Source organism: Pelobates fuscus, chromosome 11 (assembly GCF_036172605.1).
Source record: "Pelobates fuscus isolate aPelFus1 chromosome 11, aPelFus1.pri, whole genome shotgun sequence".
In the NCBI taxonomy this organism is placed as follows: Eukaryota; Metazoa; Chordata; class Amphibia; order Anura; family Pelobatidae; genus Pelobates; species Pelobates fuscus.
In genome coordinates, this window is record NC_086327.1 from 54,718,185 (window position 1) to 54,744,221 (window position 26,037).

At 42.1% G+C, this 26,037-nt stretch overlaps 1 protein-coding gene across 1 annotated transcript in view; it reads right to left on the reverse strand.

Moving 5' to 3' along the window:
• The window catches only part of DBP (D-box binding PAR bZIP transcription factor), an 87,921-nt gene extending 63,847 nt beyond the window's left edge, over positions 1 to 24,074 (reverse strand). Inside the window, exons 1-2 of the mRNA XM_063436431.1 lie at positions 23,732 to 24,074; positions 10,108 to 10,440 (exon numbers count right to left, since the gene is read on the reverse strand). Coding sequence (XP_063292501.1) covers positions 10,108 to 10,440; positions 23,732 to 23,897 — 499 coding nt within the window. The 5' untranslated portion in view covers positions 23,898 to 24,074. The remainder of the gene's footprint in view (positions 1 to 10,107; positions 10,441 to 23,731) is intronic.
• Positions 24,075 to 26,037: the final 1,963 nt, after the last annotated feature.

Below are 26,037 nucleotides of genomic sequence, written 5' to 3' on the forward strand. Positions count from 1 at the left end.
AGGCAGGTCATGGGCAGAACCAGCACAAGTCAAACACAGCCCTGGCCAATCAGCATCTCTGCATACATATTAATTGAATCAATGCATCTCTATGATGAAAGTTCAGTGTCTGCATGCAGGGCGTGGGGACACTGAATGGCAGTACTGCACAGTTTGCAGCACTGCCCCAGGAAACACCTCTAGTAGCCTCTGAGGAATGACCAGTGGAGTTATCCCTAGGCAGTAATGTAAATACTGCATTTTCTCTGAAAAAAACAGTGTTTACTGCAAAAAGCCTGAAGGGCATGATTCTACTCATCAGAACAAATATAAGAAGCTGTAGTTGTGCTGGTGACTATAGTGTCCCTCTAAAAAAATTTGTTCTTGAAAATAAAGCTTTGTAAGTCTAAAAAAACCTGGCTCCTAACTTTTTTAGCGGACTTCGAGATTCCAAGCAAACTTGCCAAGCCCTGCCATAATGAATCACAAGACAACCTTCAAATATCACTTCTTTAGCTAACTACCCTGAAAAGTAACAGAATTCCAATCCCCTAAGCTGGAGAGACACACACCTGAACACTAGCAGGCATTTGAATGCCAGCAGGCACAACAGTTTCCCATTAATGCTCCAGGATGTGTAACGTGTTGCAGAAGGGAAAGGTGCACTCACAGTTGGCTGGGATTTTTGCTCAGAAAGCCATGAAATGGAGAATTGCATACAAACAGTAAAACATGCAAATTAACCTTTTCAGTCCCACCAACCCAATTACAAAACCCTTTTTAAAATACTCTCTTTTCACACAAAGATTATGTTTTGTTTTTGAATCAAACATAGAAAAGGGGATCTTAAGGGTTAATCCTTACTATCACCGTAAGTGTTATCCTTACCATCACCGTAAGTGTTATCTCTGAGGATCTCCGAGGCTGTTGTGAACCACAACAGCCTCAATGATCCTCAGAGCTCACACTTACGATGACAAAAGGCTTAATCCTTAAGATCCCAATGTCTAGATTTGATACTAATTAACCCTTTATGTTTATACAAATACGCCTGCATGATTGGTTGATTAACCTTTCATGGGTCTCACTTATCCTATAATCCCTAACCCCTTTGATGCTAGATGATAATTTCCATCACAGGGGGCCACACTCCCTGGCTAAAAGACTAGTAAAAGACTGGTACTTTGAATGTTCCTTTAAGAAATTGCTTGAAAGCTGTAACACAGAAAAGGTCTGCTATGCTTTGCGCACAAAATGCCAATCTCGCCCACAAACAAAATGTCCCTTGTATTCTGCTTCAAACACATCTGACCATTGGTCTTGATAACTTACTCCACATCACCAATATAAATAAGTATGTTTTGAATATCAGATAGGAAAAATATGCAAAAAGCCTATTACTGGAAATTAGGCAGTACACATACATCCAGACTGGGGCATATCAATTATCTGTTCTACATAAACTTATTGTCAAAAAATATGATAGACACACATACACAGGCACTCTTCCCTCTGTTGCTTTTCCCCCTTACATACACATACGCACAAACACGCAGCTGTAAGCCTCTTGCCATCTGTTCCACCCTGCCGTTTTGAGTATAAATGCAGACCATAACTGAGATTTGCATCATGAGAATGAACGATAGAGCGGCACGTGGACTGTTCTTCACTATTGCTAGCAGCAGTCGTTTGCTTAGTCTGTCTCACGTTTTAGACACAGGTTCTGGGAGGAGCCAATAAAATAATAAAACAGGAGGGGAGCTTTCCCTTCCTGTCACATTATAAACTATTATGTGGATTACAAAAGGCAAAAAGAAGACTGTATGTTAATGCATGCTGTAATATATCCACTAGACAATGTGTGATGATTACAATAATTAATAACAGGGCTATTTACTAAACTGTTAATTGTATAGAATTCAACAGGGACTTGCAAATTCTAATATAACAAGCCTAGAGATATAGACGGCTAGGAAAATGAGTTTCCCAGTATTATTTTGGGCAAAGAATTTACATATCTACCTAGAACTGTCTGGAATACAGGATAACACTGTGCATGTCAGTCCAAAACTAAAGTAATCATCAAACCAACTGCACAATACTGTGTTTCAGCAACATACTAATATTATTGTCCACAGATATTTCCAGTTTATTCAAATTAAAGTCACGAACAACAAACCACTTGTCACATAAAGCGCAATTACAGAATTCATTTAACATTTCAAAGCAATATGATATATGGAATGCATGTGTGGTTGGATAAGGAGTGTTTGCAAAAAAAAAAAATTAAAATATAATGTGCCCCATTGACATGTAGTTTGGACTGAACATCATAAGATATACATCCTTATCAGTATGACACTGGCCCCTTCCATTTATGTGAATACAACAGAATAAATGTCTTGTTAGTGTTCCAGCTCATAGCTTAGGATGCAATTTCTCTGTGCACAAACAGTGGCATTTCTGGCTGGCACAACATGGCAAACCGGTTACGTGTTTGTGGTTGGGGTGAGTTTCCTTCTTTTAAACTCAAAATAATAGACAGTCTTGGCCTCTCTCTTTACTCCATGTGCTTGCCAGAAGAATAGGAACACACTTTGTTTCTGCCAAACTGTACAACTGGATGCAATTACCAGTAACTCTTTTTGTTCCTATTTGATCACTGATTTATTCAATGGTTAAATATTCAGCATTATATTTTTAATTTGGTTGTTATAATAATCGTAATAATAGAAAAGACTGTTACGTATTATTGTAGTTTCCAAAAGTATTTTTTGACTTTTGTAAATAAACCTGGCAAAACCTGTATGTCTTAAAAAATAAATGCATGAAGCAAATTAAAACAGAATGGTCAATTTCCAGTTTTTTCAAATCTTTTTATTTATCCCCTATATTTTAAGGTTCAGCCACCTATGGCACGTGTGCCATACATGGCACTCAATGTTCTTTTGCACGGCAGTCAAGGCTGTCAGAGACAAACAGGCTCTGGCCTATCAGGAGTCCCAGTGGAACATCAGAAATCTGCTAGTGCAGACTGAGCGATGTTTGCAGGTGGAGGACAATCTTCCATTTATGGATTGCAGCACTTCCTCCCAGCGCTTGTGAAAGGGAATCCGCACTGGAGTGGAGCACGCCGCTTCTGCCCTTGACCAGTAGCTGGTAGCTTGGTCCCCACTGGACCCCTGGTAAGCCACCCACACTGCTAGATATACACAGAACTGCCTACCCCTCATACAAATAATACAAACAGCCCACACACAGTCTCCACAAAAGAACATCACTGACAATCCATACACACACACACACACAATCCCCAGAAGCCCCCATATACAGCTCAAATTCATAGGTATCATACACAATACCACAAACTACACATGAACATAAACAATATAACAGCCCACATACTGTGCCCACACAAAAACAACATTATAAAACAACAGCAGCACTCATAAATAACAGGAGCAGAATACGGCAATATACACACCTCAATTTAAGAAAAATAGGACTGGCACAGCAAGCGACTTAAAAATCTTGTATTTGTACAGTACTACGAAATGGTTGTGTCTACCTCTGCCTTATATTGAAAAGAAAATGCTATGCTGGTTATGGTACCAGTTGTGCCTTGGTGACCACATTTGTAAGTAGTGGAATTGTTTTTGAAAGGTTTGACTTCTTACCTGTGGTCTACCAATACATCAGTCAAAGAGCTAAAAGCTTCTATGCAGGAGCTTCTGTTAGCTCTCCTGAGCTAATCCATGCAGTGCAAGGATAGCTCATTGGCTAAGGGTGTCAGATGATAGTGCTCAGCCAATGAAAATAGCCTTGCATTGCAGGACTTAATTCATACAGAGAGTTTATGACACTCCGTCATTAGTTTTGGAGGCAGCAAATGGTGCCCAGTGAACCCCAGATAAGAAGTAAAAAACTTTCTGAATGGTTTGACTACTTACAATGGTGGGGAGAACCAGGGCACTCTTGGTGCCATAACTACTACAGCACACTGCATGATGCTTGGACATTTCTTTAACATTTATGTATTTGTGTATAGATGGCTGCACTCTCAGTCTTCCCAAAAAATTTTAATGCTTTATTATAATTCCATTAAAAATCAATGTTGCAGTCCCTCTAGGGGACTTTCCTCAGGATCTATAATCCTGAGGGAAATTCCCTAGGGGGACTGAAACGTTGATTTTTAATGGAATTATAATAAAGTATTGAATTTTATTTAAAGACCGAGAGTGCAGCCATCTAATTAGAAATTCTATCTATTTATATATATATGTGTGTGTGTGTGTGAAATTTAGGAGTTAAGTCAATTTCTTTACGTAGCACTAGTAACACCTCCCCTTCCTTTGCACAGTATGTTTAATTTAGAATGTCTTATCCACTGCTCTATTAATAGCCTAGGTATGAAATGGGCAGAAAAAACTGAAACAAATGTGATTTCACGCCTAAATGGCAAAGGATTGAGCAGCGAGACTGCTAAGGCATGATCTATACACCAACATTTCTTCATTAATGGGATACTTTAGGTGCTGTATCTGCTTTATCTCATTAAACTGGTTATAGTGTTTAAATTCCTTACGTGACATCATTCAATTCAGCATTAAAGGACCACTCTAGGCACCCAGACCACTTCAGCTTAATGAAGTGGTCTGGGTGCCAGGTCCAGCTAGGGTTAACCCATTTCTTTATAAACATAGCAGTTTCAGAGAAACTGCTATGTTTATAAATGGGTTAAGCCTTCCCCCAAAGCCTCTAGTGGCTGTCTCACAGACAGCCGCTAGAGGCGCTTGCGTGATTCTCACTGTGAAAATCACAGTGAGAGCACGCAAGCGTCCATAGGAAAGCATTGTAAATGCTTTCCTATGTGTCCGGCTGAATGCGAGCACAGCTCTTGCCGCGCGTGCGCATTCAGCCGACGGGGCGGAACGGAGGCAGAGAGCTCCCCGCCCAGCGCTGGAAAAAGGTACGTTTTACCCCTTTTATCCTTTGATCTCCCCTGCGGGGGGGGTTTATTTAATGTATATTAGTATTAGAAAAACAAAAAACATTTGCTACCTGCACCCTTCAAACACACACAGAGCACCCAACACACATATAGCACTCCACACACTCACAAAGCACTCCACACACACACACACACACAAAGCACTCCACACCCACACACACAGCACCCGTCACACACAAACACATACACTGCACCCCTCACTGTAGTGTGTGTTTATTCAGCAGTCTGTATGTATTCACCAGTCTGTGTTCAGCAGTCTGTATGTGTATTCAGCGAACTGTGTATGTAATCAGCAGTCTGTGTGTATGTTTGTGTGTGTTTGTATTCAGCGGACTGTGTGTATGTGTTCAGCACTCTCTGTATGTACTAAGCAGTCTGTCTGTGTGTGTAGTCAGCAGTCTGAGTGTGCACCTTCCTATCACTCCGGCCGGCCACCGCGGACCAGAGAGGAGCTCGGCCACGCTACAGGGGAGAGGAGGAGAGTAAGTGAAGGAGAGTAAGTGAAGGGGGGGGGGAGACTCAGTGAAGGAGGGGGGGGAGACAAAGTGAAGTAGGGGGAGAGTAAGTGAAGGAGGGGGTGAGACTAAGTGAAGGAGGGGGGAGAGTAAGTGAAGGAGGGGAGAGACTAAGTGAAGGGGGGGAGACTAAGTGAAGGAGGGGGGAGACTAAGTGAAGGAGGGGGGAGACTAAGTGAAGGAGGGGGGAGACTAAGTGAAGGAGAGGGGGGAGACTAAGTGAAGAGGGGGGAAACTAAGTGAAGGAGGGGGGGAGACTAAGTGAAGGAGGAGGAGGGGAGACTAAGTGAAGGAGGGGAGGAGACTAAGTGAAGGAGGAGGGGGGAGACTAAGTGAAGGAGGAGGGGGGAGACTAAGTGAAGGAGGAGGGGGGACTAAGTGAAGGAGGAAGAGGGGAGACTAAGTGAAGGAGGGGGGGAGACTAAGTGAAGGAGGGGGGGAGACTAAGTGAAGGAGGGGGGAGACTAAGTGAAGGGGGGAGAGAGTAAGTGAAGGGGGGGAGAGAGTAAGTGAAGGAGGGGGAGAGAGTGAAGAAGGAGGGGGGAGAGTAAGTGAAGGAGGGGGAGAGAGTAAGTGAAGGAGGGGGGAGAGTAAGTGAAGGAGGGGGGAGAGAGTAAGTGAAGAAGGAGGGGGGAGAGTAAGTGAAGGAGGGGGGAGTAAGTGAAGGAGGGGGGTAAGTGAAGGAGAGGGAGAGTAAGTGAAGGAGAGGGAGAGTAAGTGAAGGGGGGGAGAGTAAGTGAAGGAGGGGGAGGGGGGAGAGAGTAAGTGAAGGGGGGAGAGTAAATGAAGGGGGGAGAGAGTAAGTGAAGGGGGGAGTAACAGAAGGAGGAGGAGGGGGGAGTAAGGGTGAGGAGAAGGGGAGATGAGGAGAAGGGGGGACTGAGAAGAACACAGGGAGGGTGGGTGGTGAGGAGAACACAGGGAGGGGGAGATGAGGAGGACACAGGGAGGAGAGGGGGTAAGAAGAACACAGGGAGGGGAAGGTGAGGAGAACACAGGGAGGGGGAGGTGAGGAGAACACAGGGAGGGGGGAGGTGAGAAGAACACATGGAGGGTGGATGAGAAGAGCACAGGGAGGGTGGGTGAGAGTGAGAAGAGACCGCTAGCGGAGGGTGGGGAAGAGGAGAGACCACTAAGGGTCAGGGGAGAGCTCTAAGGGACAGCTCCATAGGACAGGGGGCAAGACAGGGAGCTCTTTCACACTACGCGCACACACAATGCATCCCTATACATACACAGAAACACACAATGCATCCATACACACACAGAAACACAACATGCTTCCCTTACACACAGAGAAACACACAATGCATCCATTACACACACACAATGCAACCCTTACACACAAAGACAATGCATCCTTTGCAGACATACACAGAAACACACAATGCAAACCCTTACACAAACATGGAGACACACACTGCTTTTCTTACATACACACAGAAACACAATGCATCTCTTACACACATTCAATGCACACACTTACAGACACACACCTTGCATCCCTTAAGCATACAAACACAGATTCACACAATGCATCCCTTACACACAACCAGAAACACACAATACATCCCTTATACACAAATACACACTGCTTCCACTACACACAACCACACTGCATCACCTGCACAAACTGGTATCCCTATACACTACATAACATAAGCACACATATTAGATCCTCTACAATAACACATAACACATCCCCTACACACTCCACTCCCTGTGAGCAAACTCATGGGTGGGTGGAACATATAAGTGGACTTATGAGTGGGCCTTGTGGGCATACTCACCGTCAGGCCCTGGGTCCCAGACCTTGAACTGTGTAAGGGGCCCCCCAAAAATGGAGCTGCTTCCAATTCTCTCAGAACATTGAATTTTGTGACCACAGTTGCAAACAGCCTCCAGAGATCCTGTTCTACACCAGACCAGTGGAGCCAAACTGCAGCCCATCATCATCCTCATTTGGTTGTAAGTAGGCAATCTAGTATATTATCAGTGACACTAATCTCTAATTTACCTCACATTAAAGGCACACTATAGTCCCCAGAACGACTGCAGCTTAATGAAGTGGTTCTAGAGTCTATAGCCGGTCCCTGCAGGCTTTTTAATGTAAACACACACTGTGTGCAGCACTGGCGTTAGTTCATATGGCAGATCATATAGGTGGGGCATTGTGATGTCACATGGGGGGGGGGGGCGGCAAATTCAGCTGTTCCCCATGCAGCCACAGGTGCCGCTGTGCTGGGAGATTGTTCTTCCTCCCAGCCTACAGAGCAGTGCATGGGAGAGAGAGAGAGGAGGAGGCATGATTTAATCTTACAACAAATCCGGTAAGCAAATCTTTAGAAATTTACTCTGATGTCTGTATCAATATTGAGGGATGTCTAAGTAGTAACATCAGTGTGTGTCAGCAGGGCCAGCCGTTGGGGTGTGCAAGCTGTGCAGTCACACAGCTCACAAGTTGGGTACACCAGCATATTCAATTTAAACGATTCGCTGGTGGTCCACTGGTGCGCACCAGCAGTAGGTGCAGTCAGATTATAGCCTCTCCCTCGTGGTTCCGGCGCTCAGTTAGTGAGTCGGAGCACAGGCTCAGAGATTCTCAGCCTGCACTCTGACAACATTGAAAGTCAGAGCCGTGAAGGAGCGGGTATGGCAAAGAGCTGCTGATTAGCATAACATCAATATCCGTTATAAAACCAGGAAAAGGTGGGCACCATTGCACTGATTTGGTGGTGGAATGGGCCACTTGACTGGTTTTGCCCCCCAGGCCTAAGGCTGCCAGCCCTCCCCTGCCCCTGGCAAAATAACCACTAATGTGAGCTGTAGTGGTTATGGTGCTTGCAGTGTTCCTTTAAACTATTTTTTTTTCTAATGCCTCCTGTACATTTGCTAGGTGTGCCCTTGTAGTGTAATTTGCTAAATCTTTAATGTAAATTGAAAAGACAATGGAGCATCACATCATTTAAAAAAAAGTGAAAGGTAAATCTCAATATTTTACTAAATGGTACAGTTTCCAAAAAAGTGACAGTTGTCTTTTAAACTATACAGATTTGAATATTCTTAAAATTAAGAAAATCCAACAATGCCAAAAAGTGAATAAACCATATTCATTTAGTTACCATAGATGAGCAATGCCAATCAACTGTTCCACAATGAAACTTGTGAAACAAAACCGTTTCTACATTTTCCAAGTGAACTGTCTTTTTCATTTTATGACTAAAAATATATAAAGAAATATTGTTAATATTGTAAATATATAAAGAAAGATTGTTAAAGCACAAACAAAAAAATGAAGGGACACACATTCAGAGAACCCTGTACACTATAATCAATTCAGTGAGATGTAACTTTTGTAGTGCCTACAGTGTCCCTTTATAACATGTGGATATAAATCCATAAACTATATCACTACACTAATATTCCATAAATATATATAAGAAAAATGTGATATATGGTCGCATTACTTCCACATTCCAGGTTGCTGTGCAGATCTTAGAAAGTTGAAAATGCAGATCTGGTTGGCAGCTCACCATCATGGCACTCATGTGCCCTGGAATGCCACTCACATTTCCATTGTCATAGTAGCTGGTTTTGACTACATGTGTGACATATTGCACAGCTATCATAGTTTCATGCTACCTCCTTATTCTCCCTCTTTTGTGACTGCAATGCTACATAACTGACATAGCTGCTGACTGTCAAGCCATTAATAAATAAAGACACTTTCAATAGAAAACAAGTAGAGAGGGCTGCTCATGTGGAAGAGTAAAAGGTGGAAAAAAACAACTTTTATGCTGCATCTTCTCTGGACCTCTTGAAAATATTGGTCCGGAGCGGCTACTCTAAAAGCCCCTACATTAATCTGGCTTTACCAGCTTTTATTCCAGCTTCCTTGATGCTTCTATACCTCAGTAAAGGTAGTTGAATCTGAGAATACCATGCTGCAAAGTTAAAGTGTAGTGTGTAAATGATAGATTTTCTAGAAATTGCATAAAGTATTTCATTTATTCGAAGTGAACCTTGTCCTCCATATGTTGATGACAGAACAAACATAAAGCTATTCTTTTGTTCTGCACTCACTCTGTTGTTATACTGTGGTGGAATTTCGGTGAATGTAAATTTAGTAGGCCATGATTTCCATGTGGCATTTGTGTATGTTGTGTCAGTTAGTTAGCTACACGTAGTTAGGATACTGTCATCAATGTACTGAGCATGTGCAGGAATGCAGGAACTGAAATTGCACTTATTTCCTTTGTCTTGGATGAGCCATGTGGTTTGACCAGATGTACAAGTCTATATTCTGCTCATTGATTGGTTAAAGGTATATGTGGGTGTAGCTATTAATGGGAGGCGTTATAGTGCTATATAAGGAATGTACACAATGTGTTGGTCTCTCAGATATTTTTGGATCAGGAGTTCCTATGAGGCCCGATCGGTATGTTAATAAAGAATTCGTACTTCCTGAAGACAGGCATCCATTTCTCTGTGTTTGGCTTCTGCTAGTTTACTCGGTAACAATACTACACATTTCTAATTTGAGACAATATATAGAAATCTAAATGATACATGTAAAATGGATAATATTACAAACTACAGTACCTGTTTTGGCACTTGAGTGCTCAAATTCACTACCAATCATGCTTTGCACTGGGGAGGAACAAGCAGAGGTAGAAGATGCGCAGGATGCTGGTCTGCTAAGATCAACCACTGACTGGTTGGATGGAGGTGGTGTCAGATTAGCTGGTGAAAAAGACTGGTGAGGTGGACTAGGTGGAAGACCATTTTCCAGCAGAAACTCATCCAGATCAACATACTCGATCTCATTATATGGCAAAGTGCGTTCCCACAGAAGGGATCCAATGAATGCACATTGAGAGGAACGTGGGCCAGCCATTTCATCTTCCAGTTTTCTTTCTTTGTCCTTTATGATGCCTTCAAGATATAAGAATACAAACAATCAAACAATATATATTATTTTTTTTTCAGAACGCACAACTCATATTGTCATTAAGGACATGGCACCAAATTAATGTAATTCTCATGAATGGTAGACAGGTTCTTGTCTCCCATCATATTTTGAGACCTTTTGCCTCAAACAAAAAAGGACACAAGCAGAGATCATATACTTCCTTGTACATGTACATTTACATGTACATTATGAGAAAGGGAAGGCTCCTGAAAAGGAGTCTGAGCCATGGTCAAGTGCAGTAGCATCCGACAGCTCCTTTTACAAAACTATGGATAGATCTGTCTCAGTGCTGCTGCTATTAGCTTAGACATCAATGTAACTTGGTAAATTTTCAGGCTGGACAAAAGTGGTAAGTGGTGTCCCTCAGGGTTCTGTTTTGGGACTGTTTCTATTTAACATATTTATAAATGATCTAGGCATTGAAAGTCATGTATCAGTGTTTGCAGATGACACAAAACTTTGTAAAGTAATAAAATGTGAGCAGGATATTACTCTGCTGCAGAGGGATTTGGATAGATTGGGGGGACTGGGCACTAAAATGGCAGATGAAATGTAACATAGAGAAATGCAAAGTTATGCACTTCTGGGTTAGGAATGCACAAGCAATTTACACCCTACATGGTAGTGAACTAGGGATAACCACACTCGAGAAGGATTTGGGAATTGTTATAGACAACAAATTAGGCAGCAATATGCAATGTCAATCTGCAGTTGCTAAGGCCAGTAAGGTTTTGTCATATATAAATAGGGATGAAAATATAATTTTGCCTCTTTATAAATCGCTGGTAGACCACACCGTGAATATGCTGTGCAATTTTGGGCACCTGTTCTAAAGAAAGATATCATGTCACTAGAAAAAGTGCAGAGACGAGCTACAAAATTGATAAAAGGAATAGAGCATTTTAGTTATGAAGAAAGATAAAAAAAATTAAATATGTTTAGTTTGGAAAAACGGCGCCTGAGAGGGAATATGATAACATTATACAAATATATTTGGGGCCAGTACAAACCTTTATCTGGAAATCTATTCATAAACAGGGCTATACATAGGACACGAGGTCACACATTTAAGCTGGAAGAAACAAGATTTCATCTAAGGCAAAGAAAATGTTTTTTTTACAGTAAGAGCAATAAGGATATGGAATTCTCTGCCTGAAGAGGTGGTTTTGTCATTACAGATGTTTAAACTGCAATTGGATTAATACTTGCAAAAACATAACATACAGGGATATAATTTCTAATTATTTGGGTAATAGCTGCTTGATCCAAGGAGACATCTGACTGCTATTTTGGGGTCAAGAAGGATTTTTTTTCCTAGTTCTTTGCAAAATTGGAAGCACTTCAGACTGGGTTTTTTACCTTCTTTTGGATCAACAGCAAAAACATATGTGAGGAAGGCTGAACTCGATGGACGCAAGCCTCTTTTCAGCTATGTAACTAATCCTATGGAATAGCTGCAAATGCTTAAAGGGACACTATAGGCACCCAGACCAATTCAGCTCATTGAAGTGGTCTGGGTGCATTTTCATAGGTCCCTTAACCCTGCAAAGGATATTATTGCAGTTTTTGTAATTACCTTTGTGGGTCAACTCCACCTCTAGTGGCTGTCTAGCAGATAGCCACTAGAGGGACATCCAGGTCAATAGACATCTTTTGGTCGCCTAACGCTGGAGTCCTCACACTATGCATTAGGATGTCCAGCATCACCCGAAACCCCATATGAAAGCATTGTAAAAAGCTTAAATACAGGGGAAGTCCTAATGCGAGTTCGGCCATTGCCACGTATGCACATTAGGTCTCCCCCGAAGGATGACGTGGGCGGGGAAGAGCAGAGGCAGAGTTCGAGCCAGTGCCGAGGGACACCAGCGCTGGACTCAGATAAGTGACAGAAGGGGTTTTTAACTTATTCTGCAGCATGGGGCGGGGGCACTATAGTTTTTGTTTTCCTAGCACTATAATTTCCCTTTGACTGGTTCCATTGTAACTAATAGTTGAGCCACTCACTGATCTGAGCAAAGATCACTTTAAAGCCTTGACCCCTGACAGTGAGATCGCTGGTGGCTGGGGATGGGGCAGGAAAGGCGAGTTCAACTTATTTGACACTATAACTCGCAGGCACCACCATCTTTTTCTGTCCAGTTTAAGCTGCCAGGAGCCGATGTCATTACTTACCTCACACACATGCGAGTACAGCATTGATCTATATGGAGGACCTCCATAGATACAGAAAATTCCATGCAGCAGTCACGGATGACGGCTGGGGAATTAACACTTCTTGATGGTGGTAGGAAAAATACAGAGAAAATGTAGTCCCTACTTTGTTGCAGTAAATCTATTAATTGGTTTGGAATTTCAGTGAAATTCCAATACAGCCAATATTAGCAGTAGGGGAGGTGGGTGACAGTGCCGCTTTAAAAATCAAGGTCTATCCAACTTGGAGCATCTCTTTAAATGTTTTGCTAGTTTAATCCTATGTTGGTTTAAAAAAAGAAATAAACAAAATTAAAACATTCCATCAACACAAGTCATTGTTGTTTTGGTATGTTCACAATTACTTAAAATAACATTGTAATTCCTAACAAGTCAGCCACCACCTCATTGCATAATAAAGGCTAGGAATATGCTCACTCCTCTAGAAATCATTTCAACTTTACATTAACTGAATATGTACCGTATATACTCGAGTATAAGCCGACCCGAATATAAGCCGAGGCCCCTAATTTTACCCCCAAAAAATGGGAAAACTTATTGACTCGAGTATAAGACTAGGGTGGGAAATGCAGCAGCTACTGGTAAATTTCTAAATAAAATTAGATCCTAAAAAAAATTATATTAATTGAATATTTATTTACAGTGTGTGTATATAATGAATGCAGTGTGTGTGTATGAATGCAGTGTGTGTGCGCGTATGAATGCAGTGTGTGTGTGTGTGTATGAATGCAGTGTGTGTGTGTATGAATGCAGTGTGTGTGTGTATGCGTGTATGAATGCAGTGTGTGTATGAATGCAGTGTGTGTGTGTATGAATGTAGTGTGTGTATGAATGCAGTGTGTGTGTGTATGAATGCAGTGTGAGTATGAATGCAGTGTGTGTATAAATGCAGTGTGTGTGCGTGTGTGTATGAGTGCAGTGTGTGTGATGCAGAGCCTTGGTGGGGGGTGGGTATTTTTTTCATTATTATTTAATTATTATTAATTTAATATTATTTTATTTTTTTATATTATTATTTTTTTTATTATTAATATTTGTATTTATTTTTATTTGTCCCCCCTCCCTGCTTGTTAGTTGGCCAGGGAGGGGGGCTCTCACTCCCTGGTGGTCCAGTGGTGTGCACTGTGTAGGAGGGGGCTGGCAGGAAGCTGTTACTTACCTTTCCTGCAGCTCCTGTCAGCTCCCTTCTCTCTCCTCAGGTCCGTGCAGCTCCCAGGTCAGCTCCCTCTGCAAGTCTCGCGGATGCGCGGAGCGTTGCCACGGTAACCCGTGGCAACGCTCTGACCCCGCGGCTCTCAGGAGACTTGCAGAGGGAGCCGACCTGGGAGCTGCACGGACCGGAGGAGAGAGAAGGGAGCTGACAGGAGCTGCAGGAAAGGTAAGTAACAGCTTCCTGCCAGCCCCCGGTCCTTGTCTGAATTATGGCAATGTAAGTTGCCATAATACAGACAATTGACTCAAGTATAAGACGAGTGGGGGGTTTTCAGCACAAAAAATGTGCTGAAAAACTCGTCTTATACTCGAGTATATACGGTACTTCTTTCCTGTAGGGAGTGGTTCAGCAATGAGCTTCCTGCCCTACCAACCCCTGAATGATGTTATTCCACATCTGTCATATATTTTAAGAGCGGAACATAAACCAGGACTGGAAAAATGAACTTCTCAAATTTTGAGGGATTAGATGATTTATTTTATAATTTATATTACATTTCTGGATGTACAGGCACAGTCAAAGCACGGCATGTAAATATTGCAGTTTCACTAAACCTGCCATTTTTTTACACTGCAGGGCTAAGGGGACAGGGACACTGCACCCAGACCACTTCAATGATAGTAATTGGTCTGGGTCCCTGCCTTTAGTGTCCCTTTACACTTGTACACAAATTCTGAAAAGGTAACGAACAAGTGAATGTCTTCTTCATGATAGCCCTCACGATGTCTCATCCCAAAACCAAAAGGGCAGGTGAGAAGGGGGAGAAAAACAATTTCTTTGCCGCACGATCAGTGCAAGGGAAGGCCTCAATTCAGGCAGAGCACTCCCAAGATGGCGCTGGCGGGGAACCTGACATGGAGGCACAGAACGGCGAACTGGAAAGTCCACTGACCCACAGCTCTCTGAAAAAGCTACTGGAGGAGATGTCAGACAGAATAGTGGGTAAGCTGGACACAGCTCACAACATAGGTCAGCGCACATCGCACGCTGAGGATCAAATCGCAGACATGGCGGAAGCCCACAGTTCACTGGCGGACGCTGTAGAAAGTCTTGCTGAAAGACTTAATAACCAGGATCTCAAAATAGCTGACATGGAAGACAGGGCACGCCGCAATAACCTGCGGATAAGGGGAGTAGCGGAGACTGTGAAAACCGAGGATCTCTCAGCCCACATCACAGGCCTGCTGCAGAAACTGGCCCCCGATTTGCCACACGATCTGCTCCTACTAGACAGAATACACAGAACGGCTAAACCTCAATTTTTACATTAGCATACCATACCATACCCGCCAGCACAAATAATAGCAAAAAAAAAAAAAAAAAATTACCACATGATGAAACGCATCTATATATATATAATTAGCCAGCACATTCACAAGGCTTTAGCATTAAGTTGGAACCACCCAACGTACACACAAGTTAGAGCCGTAAAGGGAATACAATCCCAAAGGACAAGAGGCTATCAGCCTCTTCCCCCAAGGCACGACAATGCAGTGCCAAGCCGAATACACAGCTTCCCTAATACTCCAGAATGTTTATGTAAATACTTTGGTTTATGTTACTGTATTATTGTATGTTGTTTTAAGTTGTTTCAACGGTACACCTTACTAATGAACGGGTGATAGGGTTAGTGGGTAACCCGACAACAAACGCAACACAAACCCTGACAAACCCCGGAGGCTGCAGGGCCGATTCTATCAACAACTCTTCAGGCCCAACAATTGAACTAACCAGCACACTGAGCGAAACATTGCTAACGTACGAGCACGTACGAGCTGGGACGAGCGGTGTACCTTCAACACATAGAATATCACACGAGAGGTATAGAGTACCAACCCCACGAACCACCGTGATAGTGTGTTCATTTAATGTCAGGAGCCTAAATGCCCCGGTGAAGAGACACCTACTTGCACGAGAGGTTAGAACCCTGGGAGCTGATGTCTTATGCCTCCAAGAAACGCACTTTAGACACAATGATCATCCCACAATTTTGACCACTGATTACCCACACCAATTCCATGCTACATCTCCAGCGAAAGTCAGAGGGGTGTCCATCCTTATCAGCAAAGAGGTCTCGTTCACACTCCACTCCACAGACATGGATCCAAATGGCAGGTACATCATTCTCATAGGGGAGTTTAACGACATGCTATACACCATCGTAAACATATACTCCCCGAATGCCAATCAGAGAAACTTCCTACACAAAATCCTAACCAAAATAAGTAACATCCAATCGGGCATCACAGTGATAGGGGGTGACTTTAACCACATAATAGACCCGCTGCTAGACACGACACTACCGCCGCATAGAAAGGGCTATCGCCCTCTCAATAGACAATGTAGGGCCATAGCAAAACTACTGCACGACTATCACCTATATGATGCTTGGAGAGTTACACATCCGACGGAGAGAGTGTATACACACTACTCAGCAGTGCATAACTCCTACTCTAAAATTGATGGCTTCCTAGTACCAGGTTCGGCATTGGACCAAATCATGACTAGCGACATACACCAAATTACATGGTCTGACCACGCACCAGTAACCATAGAATTAAAGAACAATTACGATTTCAAACACCGTAGCCCCAGGAAAATTAATAACTCCCTACTGCGGGATGTGAGCTTTGCGGAAACACTAGCGGGAGACCTCCGCACGTACTTCCAACAAAATGACACTAAAGAAATCACAGATGCTACTCTTTGGCTAGCACACAAATCAGTAGCGAGAGGCCTACTAATACGCAGGGCAACATACGTCAAAAAGACACGTCAAACCCATTTTAGAGCATGGCAAGCAGAACTGTACGAGAAAAATAGACTGAACCAAACCACACCGACTATAGAGACAAAAACCAGAATAGCCCTGCTCACTAAGCTTATACATCAACATGCACTAGACGCACTTAACTCAAATATGCAAAGGCTCAGATTGACCCATTATGTGCAGGGCAATAGGGCAAGCAAGCTACTGGCAAAACGACTGAAATCCAGGCAGGCAAAACAGAAAATATCCTACATTACAGACCAGAAAGGGTCCAAAATCTCCACCCCTAAGGGAATCAGTGATGTGTTCGCTACATACTACTCTTCCCTGTACAATATAAGGAAGACACGGAAACAATAGACCCGACAAACTACATATTATGAAATACCTAGACGAGGTTCCAATGCCTAAGATCACGGCACAACAACAAGAAGCCCTCACTAAACCGATAGAGGAACAGGAGATCAGGGACATCATTAAAGACCTCCCGTCGGGAAAATCCCCAGGACCTGACGGGTTTGACAATCAATATTACAAAAGGTTCGGCGACATACTGGCGCCGTATCTAGTAAGAATGTTCACGGAGGCAGCTATCAAAGGGGAACTCCACAGGGAAACGTTAGCAGCACATATAATCACACTCCCTAAACCGAATAAACCCCCAACAGTGCCGCAGAACTTTAGACCCATCTCCCTCCTCAACACAGACGCAAAACTTTTTGCCAAACTATATGCTAACCGCCTTGGACACATACTACTGCACATCATCCATAATGACCAGGTGGGCTTCATCAAGGGGAGAGACGGTACGGATAATACGAGGAAGGTCATCAACATTCTCTACCACATGAAGATTCGACGAAGAGGGGGACTATTGGTCTCCCTCGACGCCGAAAAAGCGTGTGACCGCCTACACTGGGGATTCCTATAAGGAGTGTTAGGCAAATTTGGTATCCCTGACAGGTTTGTGTCGGTGGTGAAAGCCCTTTACAACGGCCCCTCGGCGAGAGTACTGAATGCTGGATTTCTATCTAAGCCATTCCTACTCACAAACGGCACGAGACAGGGGTGCCCCCTGTTCCCCCTGCTATATGTCCTGGCATTGGAGCCACTGGCGATTCGGGAGAACCCTGCGATTCACGGTATAGAAACAGGAGAAAAGGTATACAAGGCGAATCTGTTCGCCGACGACATACTGCTAACACTCACACAACCGCACATTTCGCTCCCGAACCTATTGCATGAAATTAGAAAATACGGCGAGCACTCATACTACAAGCTCAATGTCGCGAAAACCCAAGCTATGGGAATAGGGATACAGCGAAGTGACATATATTATATTATATTATTAAAATATGCGTTACTCATACTCATTAAAGTTCTATTTTACACCTGGCTGTTCTTGATGTGATTATGCAGATAGCCTATGTAAATGAGGCATACAACTGGCAACACTGTATTGCATAAACTTTTTAGCTGACTCATGAGGCTTTCCAAATGAAATCTGCAAAGTGCATAGTTTACAGTTTATAATAAATACCACATTATCATAGGTTATCACTGTTTGTTACTTCTAGGGCCTCTTTCTGATATAGACTTTTAAAAAATAAAGAAAATGTATTATTATTTTAAAATCACATGATCAAAGCTTGCTGTAGTGGTAATGCACAGTTTGACAACTTACATGGGTCCCACAACTACCTGGATACCATGACTGCATCGGCAGAACCATACAGGATAGGACGCATTGGCTGAGAGCCAGGGCCGTCTATAATATGATTAGGATCCTGGGCAATGCATTTTCTTGGGCCCCCTGGGCACTGCCCCTCTCACCCCTCCCCCCGCCTCACCCAGTACAATTACGCCCAACCCGCAATCACATTGACAGACATACTGGCAGACATTAAAACATTCACAGATACAGATACATACTGACACACACATACACTGACACACAAATATATACTGACAGACATACTGACACACACACAGACATACATATATACACACACACACAGACAAATTCACTGACAGATATACTAACACACACAAACACATACACTGAAAGATATACTGACACACACACACACACACACACACACATGCTGACACACACAGGCATACTGACAGAAAAACTGACACACACACACACAGGCATACTGACACACACACAGACATACTGACACACACACACAGACATACTGACACACACACAGGCATACTGACACACACACACACACACACACACAGACATACTGACATACACACAGACATACTGACTTACACACACAGAGACATACTGACATAAATGTATCCACCCTCCAGATTATTACCTTTTTCCTGGAGGGTGGTTTCCCTGGGGTCCAGTGGTAGGCTGAGGCAGATGGGAGTTCTCCTCTGGAACGCCCCTCTTCCTGCCTTTCTCCTCCCGTGCGACTCTGATCTCGGGTGGGAGGAAGTGACGCGCGGCACTCACTTCCTCCCAGCCGGCTGCCGAACAGGAAGGGGCCCAGGTTGCGCTTAAGCATCACAGTGCCCGACCGGTCCCCTGCTGACACATGCCTTAGTGCCCCCGCCCCCGCTTTCATTATGATCATGGAGAACATTAACAGCACGCCGGTTTGGTTAGAGAGAAAGAGGGATATGTCATGACATATTCCCCACCTCTCTGTTAGTGTAGCGTCTTCAAGTTTTCCCTTTGGTTAAAGCCCCAGGTGTTTCTCGAACCTAGCAACAGCTGACCAATCTGTTTCCTTCAGACAATACTTATCTCTCTCGCAAATAAAGTACTTCCCAGAACAGAAAGGAAGGGAAGACATGACTTCTGCCTATAAGTAAGGGGGTTGGTTAAAAGTTATAACAATGTTGCAATGTTGGAAAGGAATAAAAAGAAGAAACAGGGGAAGGGACTCACCAGTAATACAGAAGGAGTGTAGGGGACCAAAACTCTTTCCCGCCCACCCACCCTTTGTTCTTGTTGAGATGGTTGGTTGTTTCTGGTGTCTGTTTGTGGTTCTGGTTTTTGTTTTCGCGTTGCTCCTGGCGATGAGTCGGCTTGGGGAGTCGCAGCATGCCGAGGGCTGATGGCGGTAGACAGGCTGAAACGAACTCTGGACAAGGAAGTTGGATCTGTCTGTTTGGGAGAGTTACCCAACAGCTGACAGTTGGATGGTTTGTTAAAAAGTTGGAAAAGTTAAAGCTGTGACCGTTGCCCTTACCCATAATTCTGGTGTCATGTGTTTTTGTTGGGGGCAACGGGGTTTGAGGACTGGTCAGCACACATGAAAAGTAACAGTAAGCATATCAAATAGCAACTCTCAATATAACTACTATCTTTATCAAATGAAATGCTATTTTTGACAGTGGGATATCATGCTTAGGCTGTAGTGTCCAATTAAGTGTTTAGGTAACTGTCCATGGGTTAAAAAGTAGTATTATCCCACACCACTCTGCTTGCTCCATGGCTTTCCCTCACTCCTTGGAAGAGACAATTAAGCTTGATAATCTCAGTCAATCCAATGATCCCTTAGCAAAATATTGGGAGGCTCGTGCATCTGATTGATGACCATCTGATTAAAATAACCTAGTTTTACTAGGCTATTTCAGAGGTGTCCCCTTTAGCAACTGTCAGAGTGATAGTCACTAGAGCATTTAAGAACAGCAATTTTTTCACTTTAAGGGTTAAAACGAGGGGGACATGGCATTCACACCACTACATTGAGATCAACTGGTCTGAGTACCTATAATGTCCCTTTAATAGCATCAATCCGGCACATTTTATTAGCTTTTATACAGCAAAGAAATAGTGGATTTAAGGTATGCAAATCTCAATTATTCAATAAAAAAATATGTCTACAATGGTTATTAATTATTAACTTGTGGTTACAATGTATTCGCCCATTAAGGGCCATTATTAGTACACAGCAAAGTCATTAAAGGGTTAATCCAAGCATCATCACAGCATCAGTGATTTGAAGTCGTTATGGTGTCCAGAGTGAGTATGTACAGCATTTCGCTATTAAAGGCTGCACATAGAAGTTTATCCCCTCTCCTGCTGCTGGAGGTGTAACTCCATCTCCAGCAGGTGAAAGAAAAACGAAAAAAAAAAAAAATCTAAAACTTAATTGCAGAATGACCAAATGGTAAAGAAATGTATTAAGGATTAGAAATATAATTGCTGATTATAGACAAATGTTAAAGGAACGCTCCAAGCACCATAACCACTACAGCATGTTAGCATGCCTTTGTGCACCCCATTGTAAGTAGTCAAATGGTTTAGCCCAACGTCTTACCTGGGGTCCACTGGGCTGCAAGGATTTCAAATTCCGACTCCCCAGATGTTGATGGCCTACAATTCCCAGAATTCTTTGAATACAATAGATGGCCATAGAATCATGGGAGTTGCAGTTCAACAACATCTGGGGGCTGGAGTGTGAAAAGCCTGGGTTAGAAGATTCGAGTTTGGTATTGGATAAGGATAGGCAGTAGTTATTTAGTATATAGTTAAAAGTCATAATGTTAGGGCTTGGCATTGGCATTAAAGGAACACTTTAGTGTTAGGAATAAAGAGATGTATTCCTAACACTATAGTGTCCTCCCTCTGCGACCATATAGTGTCCCTTAAAAAGGTGCACTTTGAAATTTAACCATGATGAGGTACACCTTTGGCACTCCAGATGTTGTGGACTACATCCCCCTTTAATGTTCTAACACACATAATGCTGGCAAAGCATCATGGGAGGTGTAGTCCAAAACATCTGCAGTGCCGAAGGTCTGAGGTACATATATAAATAGATTCATATTAAATGTTCAGATTGTGCCTTTTCTGAAGGCAATTGTGAATTGAATCATCAGTCATTAAGAATCAGAATGTGTAAACCATATTTATGCTTAAAACAAAAAACTTTAAAAGTCTAATTTAATTACACTTGTGTCTACCCCAGTCCATGCCTGTGTAAAAGAAATTAAAAACAGGAAAATTGCCTTTTTATTTCTTCTCTCTTACTTATTATGAAGTTTACTTACTATGGAGCACATGCACAATAAACAGTGCTTAATTTAGCACATAACAATTGGCCACATGGTCTGTTCTTTGCTACACGTGCTACAGTAATTCATCCAGTCAGGTGTCAGACGACTAGGACTCAACTCTGAGCTGCAGCTTGCTTGCTCACCTGGAATGCACCCTACCTACGCCCTGATGTCTATGGTTAATAAGCAGTGGTCCATGTAATTGTGCAACAGAGCCCGCTACTTAACTTTTTGTTTGTTTGAAGATGGGCAGATTTATCCTAAGAAACTTTCAAATTGGGTACAGATGATTCAGAGGATTTACTGAATGTAAAATTCCACTACAGAACATCAGAAAACAATCAGGGAATTTAATCATTGTTCCAAAATCACTATGGAAATTTCCAAGCAAGATAGGCTTTTTTCCTTTTTCTGTGCAATCATTTCTCTAAGTAAAATATGAGTTATTAAACGTCAAAAGATCTTAAGTAATATATTGCAATTACACAGTGTAATGTACATATTCTTTTCTGTTTTCACAATGTAAACATTTTTATTCTTTAAAAAAAAAATTACCACAAATGTGAATCAGTATTCACCAACTTAACAAGAGAAAACAAAATGCGAAACCTAAGACTCAATTCCCTCAAAGATGAGTTATGGTTCATTCACAAGGCACTTGAATATTTGGGCAAATATAGGCAATTCACCAATAAGATGTCAACTTGCCAAAACGTGATATTTAGTGGGTAGACAGACTAGTTACAAACTTATTTTATAATATTCCATTCTATCTGCTTTACAGCTATTTATTTCCTCAATATGATAATTTTAGAATGAAATCAAAAAGTGTATTTACTTTTCTAATTTAATTAACACAACTTTGAAATAACAAAAAATAGGCACTTCCCACCCCTGCACTGTGACTAAAAGATACAATAATTAATTTGGATGTTGAAATTACGAACTGAAATTGTCAGTTCTTCTACAAAAACACGTTGTAGGGAAGGTTACATTTTTTTTTTTTTTTTTTTACAATGCAATACATGTGCAACTGAATTTGGGAACATGACCTTATTTTATCTCCAGTTCACATACATGCTGCATATAAGAAGCCATGAAAACGAAGGAGAGCTTGCAACATGGCTGCTTTTCACATTTTTTCCAGAAAACACCTATTGGAAGAATAAACGTAGCCAAAAAGGAGAGGCTAAATAATAATAAAGCACTGTTTAAGACTAAACTTACCCAGAAGAAGCACAATAACATTAAAGCATCTTTTAGGACTAAAATTAGCCACAGAAGTGAAAAAGAAAACAGCTAAGCCAAGCAATAGTAACGTGTATTATTTTGGGAAAGGAACTGCAAAATTAGACCATAACAGTGCAGAAAAATAATTTACAACTTTTTAGTCTGGCCTACCTGTTAAAATAATGCCATCAATTTACCTCAATATTTAATGAACGCACCCCCTAAAGTCCAACTTAAATAAATACAATTATTACACCCACTGAGTGCATCTGTGCCTAGTTTTATTTATTGAATGCCTATGCCATGTCCACAAAGCAGCCAGTAGCAGTGTGAACGGTTTAGAAAAATCGGAGCCTATGCCATATGACAGCTGGAATTTAGCAAAGCATAAATAAAAATAAAAGAATGCAGGGATATTACAGGTTAAAATTGAAACAGATATATAAGCGCGTGGATAATTTGCTGTTTCAAAAAGAAACTTAATTTGGTACCAGATTTAAAAAAAAAAAAAAAAGTGGGGAGTGAGTTGCTACTAAATACATATTTAAATATTTAACCTCAGCAATAGCCACTGATGATAAAGCCTTGAAGGCTAGTTCGTCAAAGTATACAGTCTCACTTAGAAAATATTAAACAGTCGTATGATAGAATGAAATGTGAAACTAAAGTCATTATCAGATACCTGCACTGGTAATTACCTAGGAGGTATTTTAATTCAGCGAAAGACATTATCTGTGTATGTGACAGCATTGCTAAAGTTGTTGCTTTTAACTAGAGATCCCATGGCAGCTATACTTACAATTGGAGAGGTCCTTTGCCCTTCGTTCCTGCCCCTTTATAGGGCCTTGCAGCAAGCTTTTCAGGCTCACCATCCCTGCCCCTGGCATCCCAAGTGGAGGCGTAGGATGCAGCTGTTGGCCCTGTAGCTTTTCACTGCCAGCCAGCTGGCTTGTTGGCCGTGCCATCTCCACTCTCTGACAGTATGCACTTCAATGGGAAGCAGATGAAGTATGTAATCCCAAAATAATAAGCACTGCAAAAAATAATAGCGATCACCCAAAATAAACCTCTCTCTTTCCAGCAAAAGACAGATAATTAATGACTTATTTTTTTTTTTTAAAGTGACAAAAAGCTGTAAACCAAACCCCCCCCCCAAAAAAAAAAAAAAAAAAAATAGAATATAGCAAATCAGTGAAGATTCGATAAAGATTGGCACTTCAACAAGTTAACATGGACAGCTGACGGTATAGGGTGCACAGGTTGTCCTCCTTGTTGGGGGGAGAAGGTAGTTCACCCATTTCCTGATCAATGGAAAGATGTTTAGCTTTTTTCTTATTTTCCTCTATGGCAGTGAAAAGAGAGGAGAAGGAGGAGGAGTCTGCAGCTACATCCATGAAACTGAGTGGAGACCAATCAGCTGTGAGATTTGCAGCTTTTTTTCCTCTTTGCACCATTTATTTATTTATTTTCTGGGAGCTTTTTTATTTTAGGAGCTTGCAGTTACACTGCCTGTGTGTGTTTGTGTTTTCCAAGTTGCACTGGGATAGTCATGTGGCAGTGACATGGGGAGAAGCAAGGTGGACCCTGACCTATTTTTAACCAATGAAAAGCCGGCAAGGATGGGCTTGACCCAGTTATGGCCAATCAGCAGGCGACGGGGGCGTGGCGTAGAGGGTTAGGTACACATGGACGGGCATGTGTCACCTGGCTGTGCTCACTGGGACACTGATTAGAAGAGAGAGAGCTGATTATGTGTGTGTGCAAAGCATGAATGTTTGCTAGTTTCCTTAAAGGGATACTGACTCAGCAAGTGGCAGGCATAGAGGAGTGATACAAACAACTTGTGTTCACATGGATACATGTTTAAATGTTACTGAGGTAAGTCTGCTGTGAAAAAGATGCCTGTTATGTTTAGGGGCATATGCGGCTCAAAAAAAATAAAAAAGGTACCTTCTAGTAAACATTTATTTACTGATAGTAAAGTGTCTTCATTGATGTTTATTCTATAAACAGGGAGCTATTGTGACTTTGTAAGCAACATGGAAAATAGAGGGAAAAAATGTTATTCAGCCAAGTTGGAGGTTTTTCTTTTTAAACTGTTATATTCTAAATTTTAAGAGTCTCACTATAACTCACTGTCTAACGAACAGACCCCATAGTTTGTCCTTGTCCCTCATTCCAATAAATGTTCACTGGGATGAACAGTGTTGCAGTAATAGGTTAAAAAAAAAAGTGCATGCCTCTATGCAGGAGAGTTATGATCGCCCTGGGCACATATAAATGTGGTCCCTGCCCCCTCCCTCCCCCATTCACTTTGTCCCTCTGGTTGTAAGGTAAAGACTATACTAGTTGTCAATAAAGAGCATGACTTTTTTTTTTTATGAATAAACACTTCTTAATGAATAAACAAAATTACTGGTGACAAATTTAAGCATGTTTTGTGTGTTTAAACGTACGTATGCATGCATTTGTGTGTAGTGTTGAAATTTGAATGCAGTTGTATGTTTGTATATACTGTTGCTATTTGAAAGCAGTGGTGTACTTGTGTTCAGTGTTTGTGTTAGAATGTGTTTGCATGTAGAGTTGGCATTTGATTGCTGGGTTCTGTGCACATACACTGCTCCTCACATACACACTAAAACATACACTCACTCCCTTCTGCTGTTATGACCTGCTGCCAAAGATATGCATAGCCAGACACCAGCTTCTTGCAATGGCCTCCAGTTCAGTAATATTCTTGAGATTGCATTCTGAAACTGCCTTCATCAAATCCCACCAGAGATTTCAAGACCACTGTAGAATTTTCCAGGACTTCTGCAACCAAGCATTGGTGGAATTCGAGGTATGCTTGGGATCATTGTTTTGTTGGAAGGTCCAATGATGCCCAAGCTTCTGCTTCCTCTCTGTTTCTTCAACTTTGAAATTGCAACTATGCTTCTACGGTGTCTCTAGGAACATTCAGTGCCTTGGCTATCCTTTTGTATCCTGTTCCTTTGTGAAGTGCGATAATCTCTTCATTGCGGGAGGTCATTCCTCCACATTGCTGGCGCCACCCCCGGATTTTTTTGCACTGCCACCTTCCACTGTAGTTACACCACTACCTCC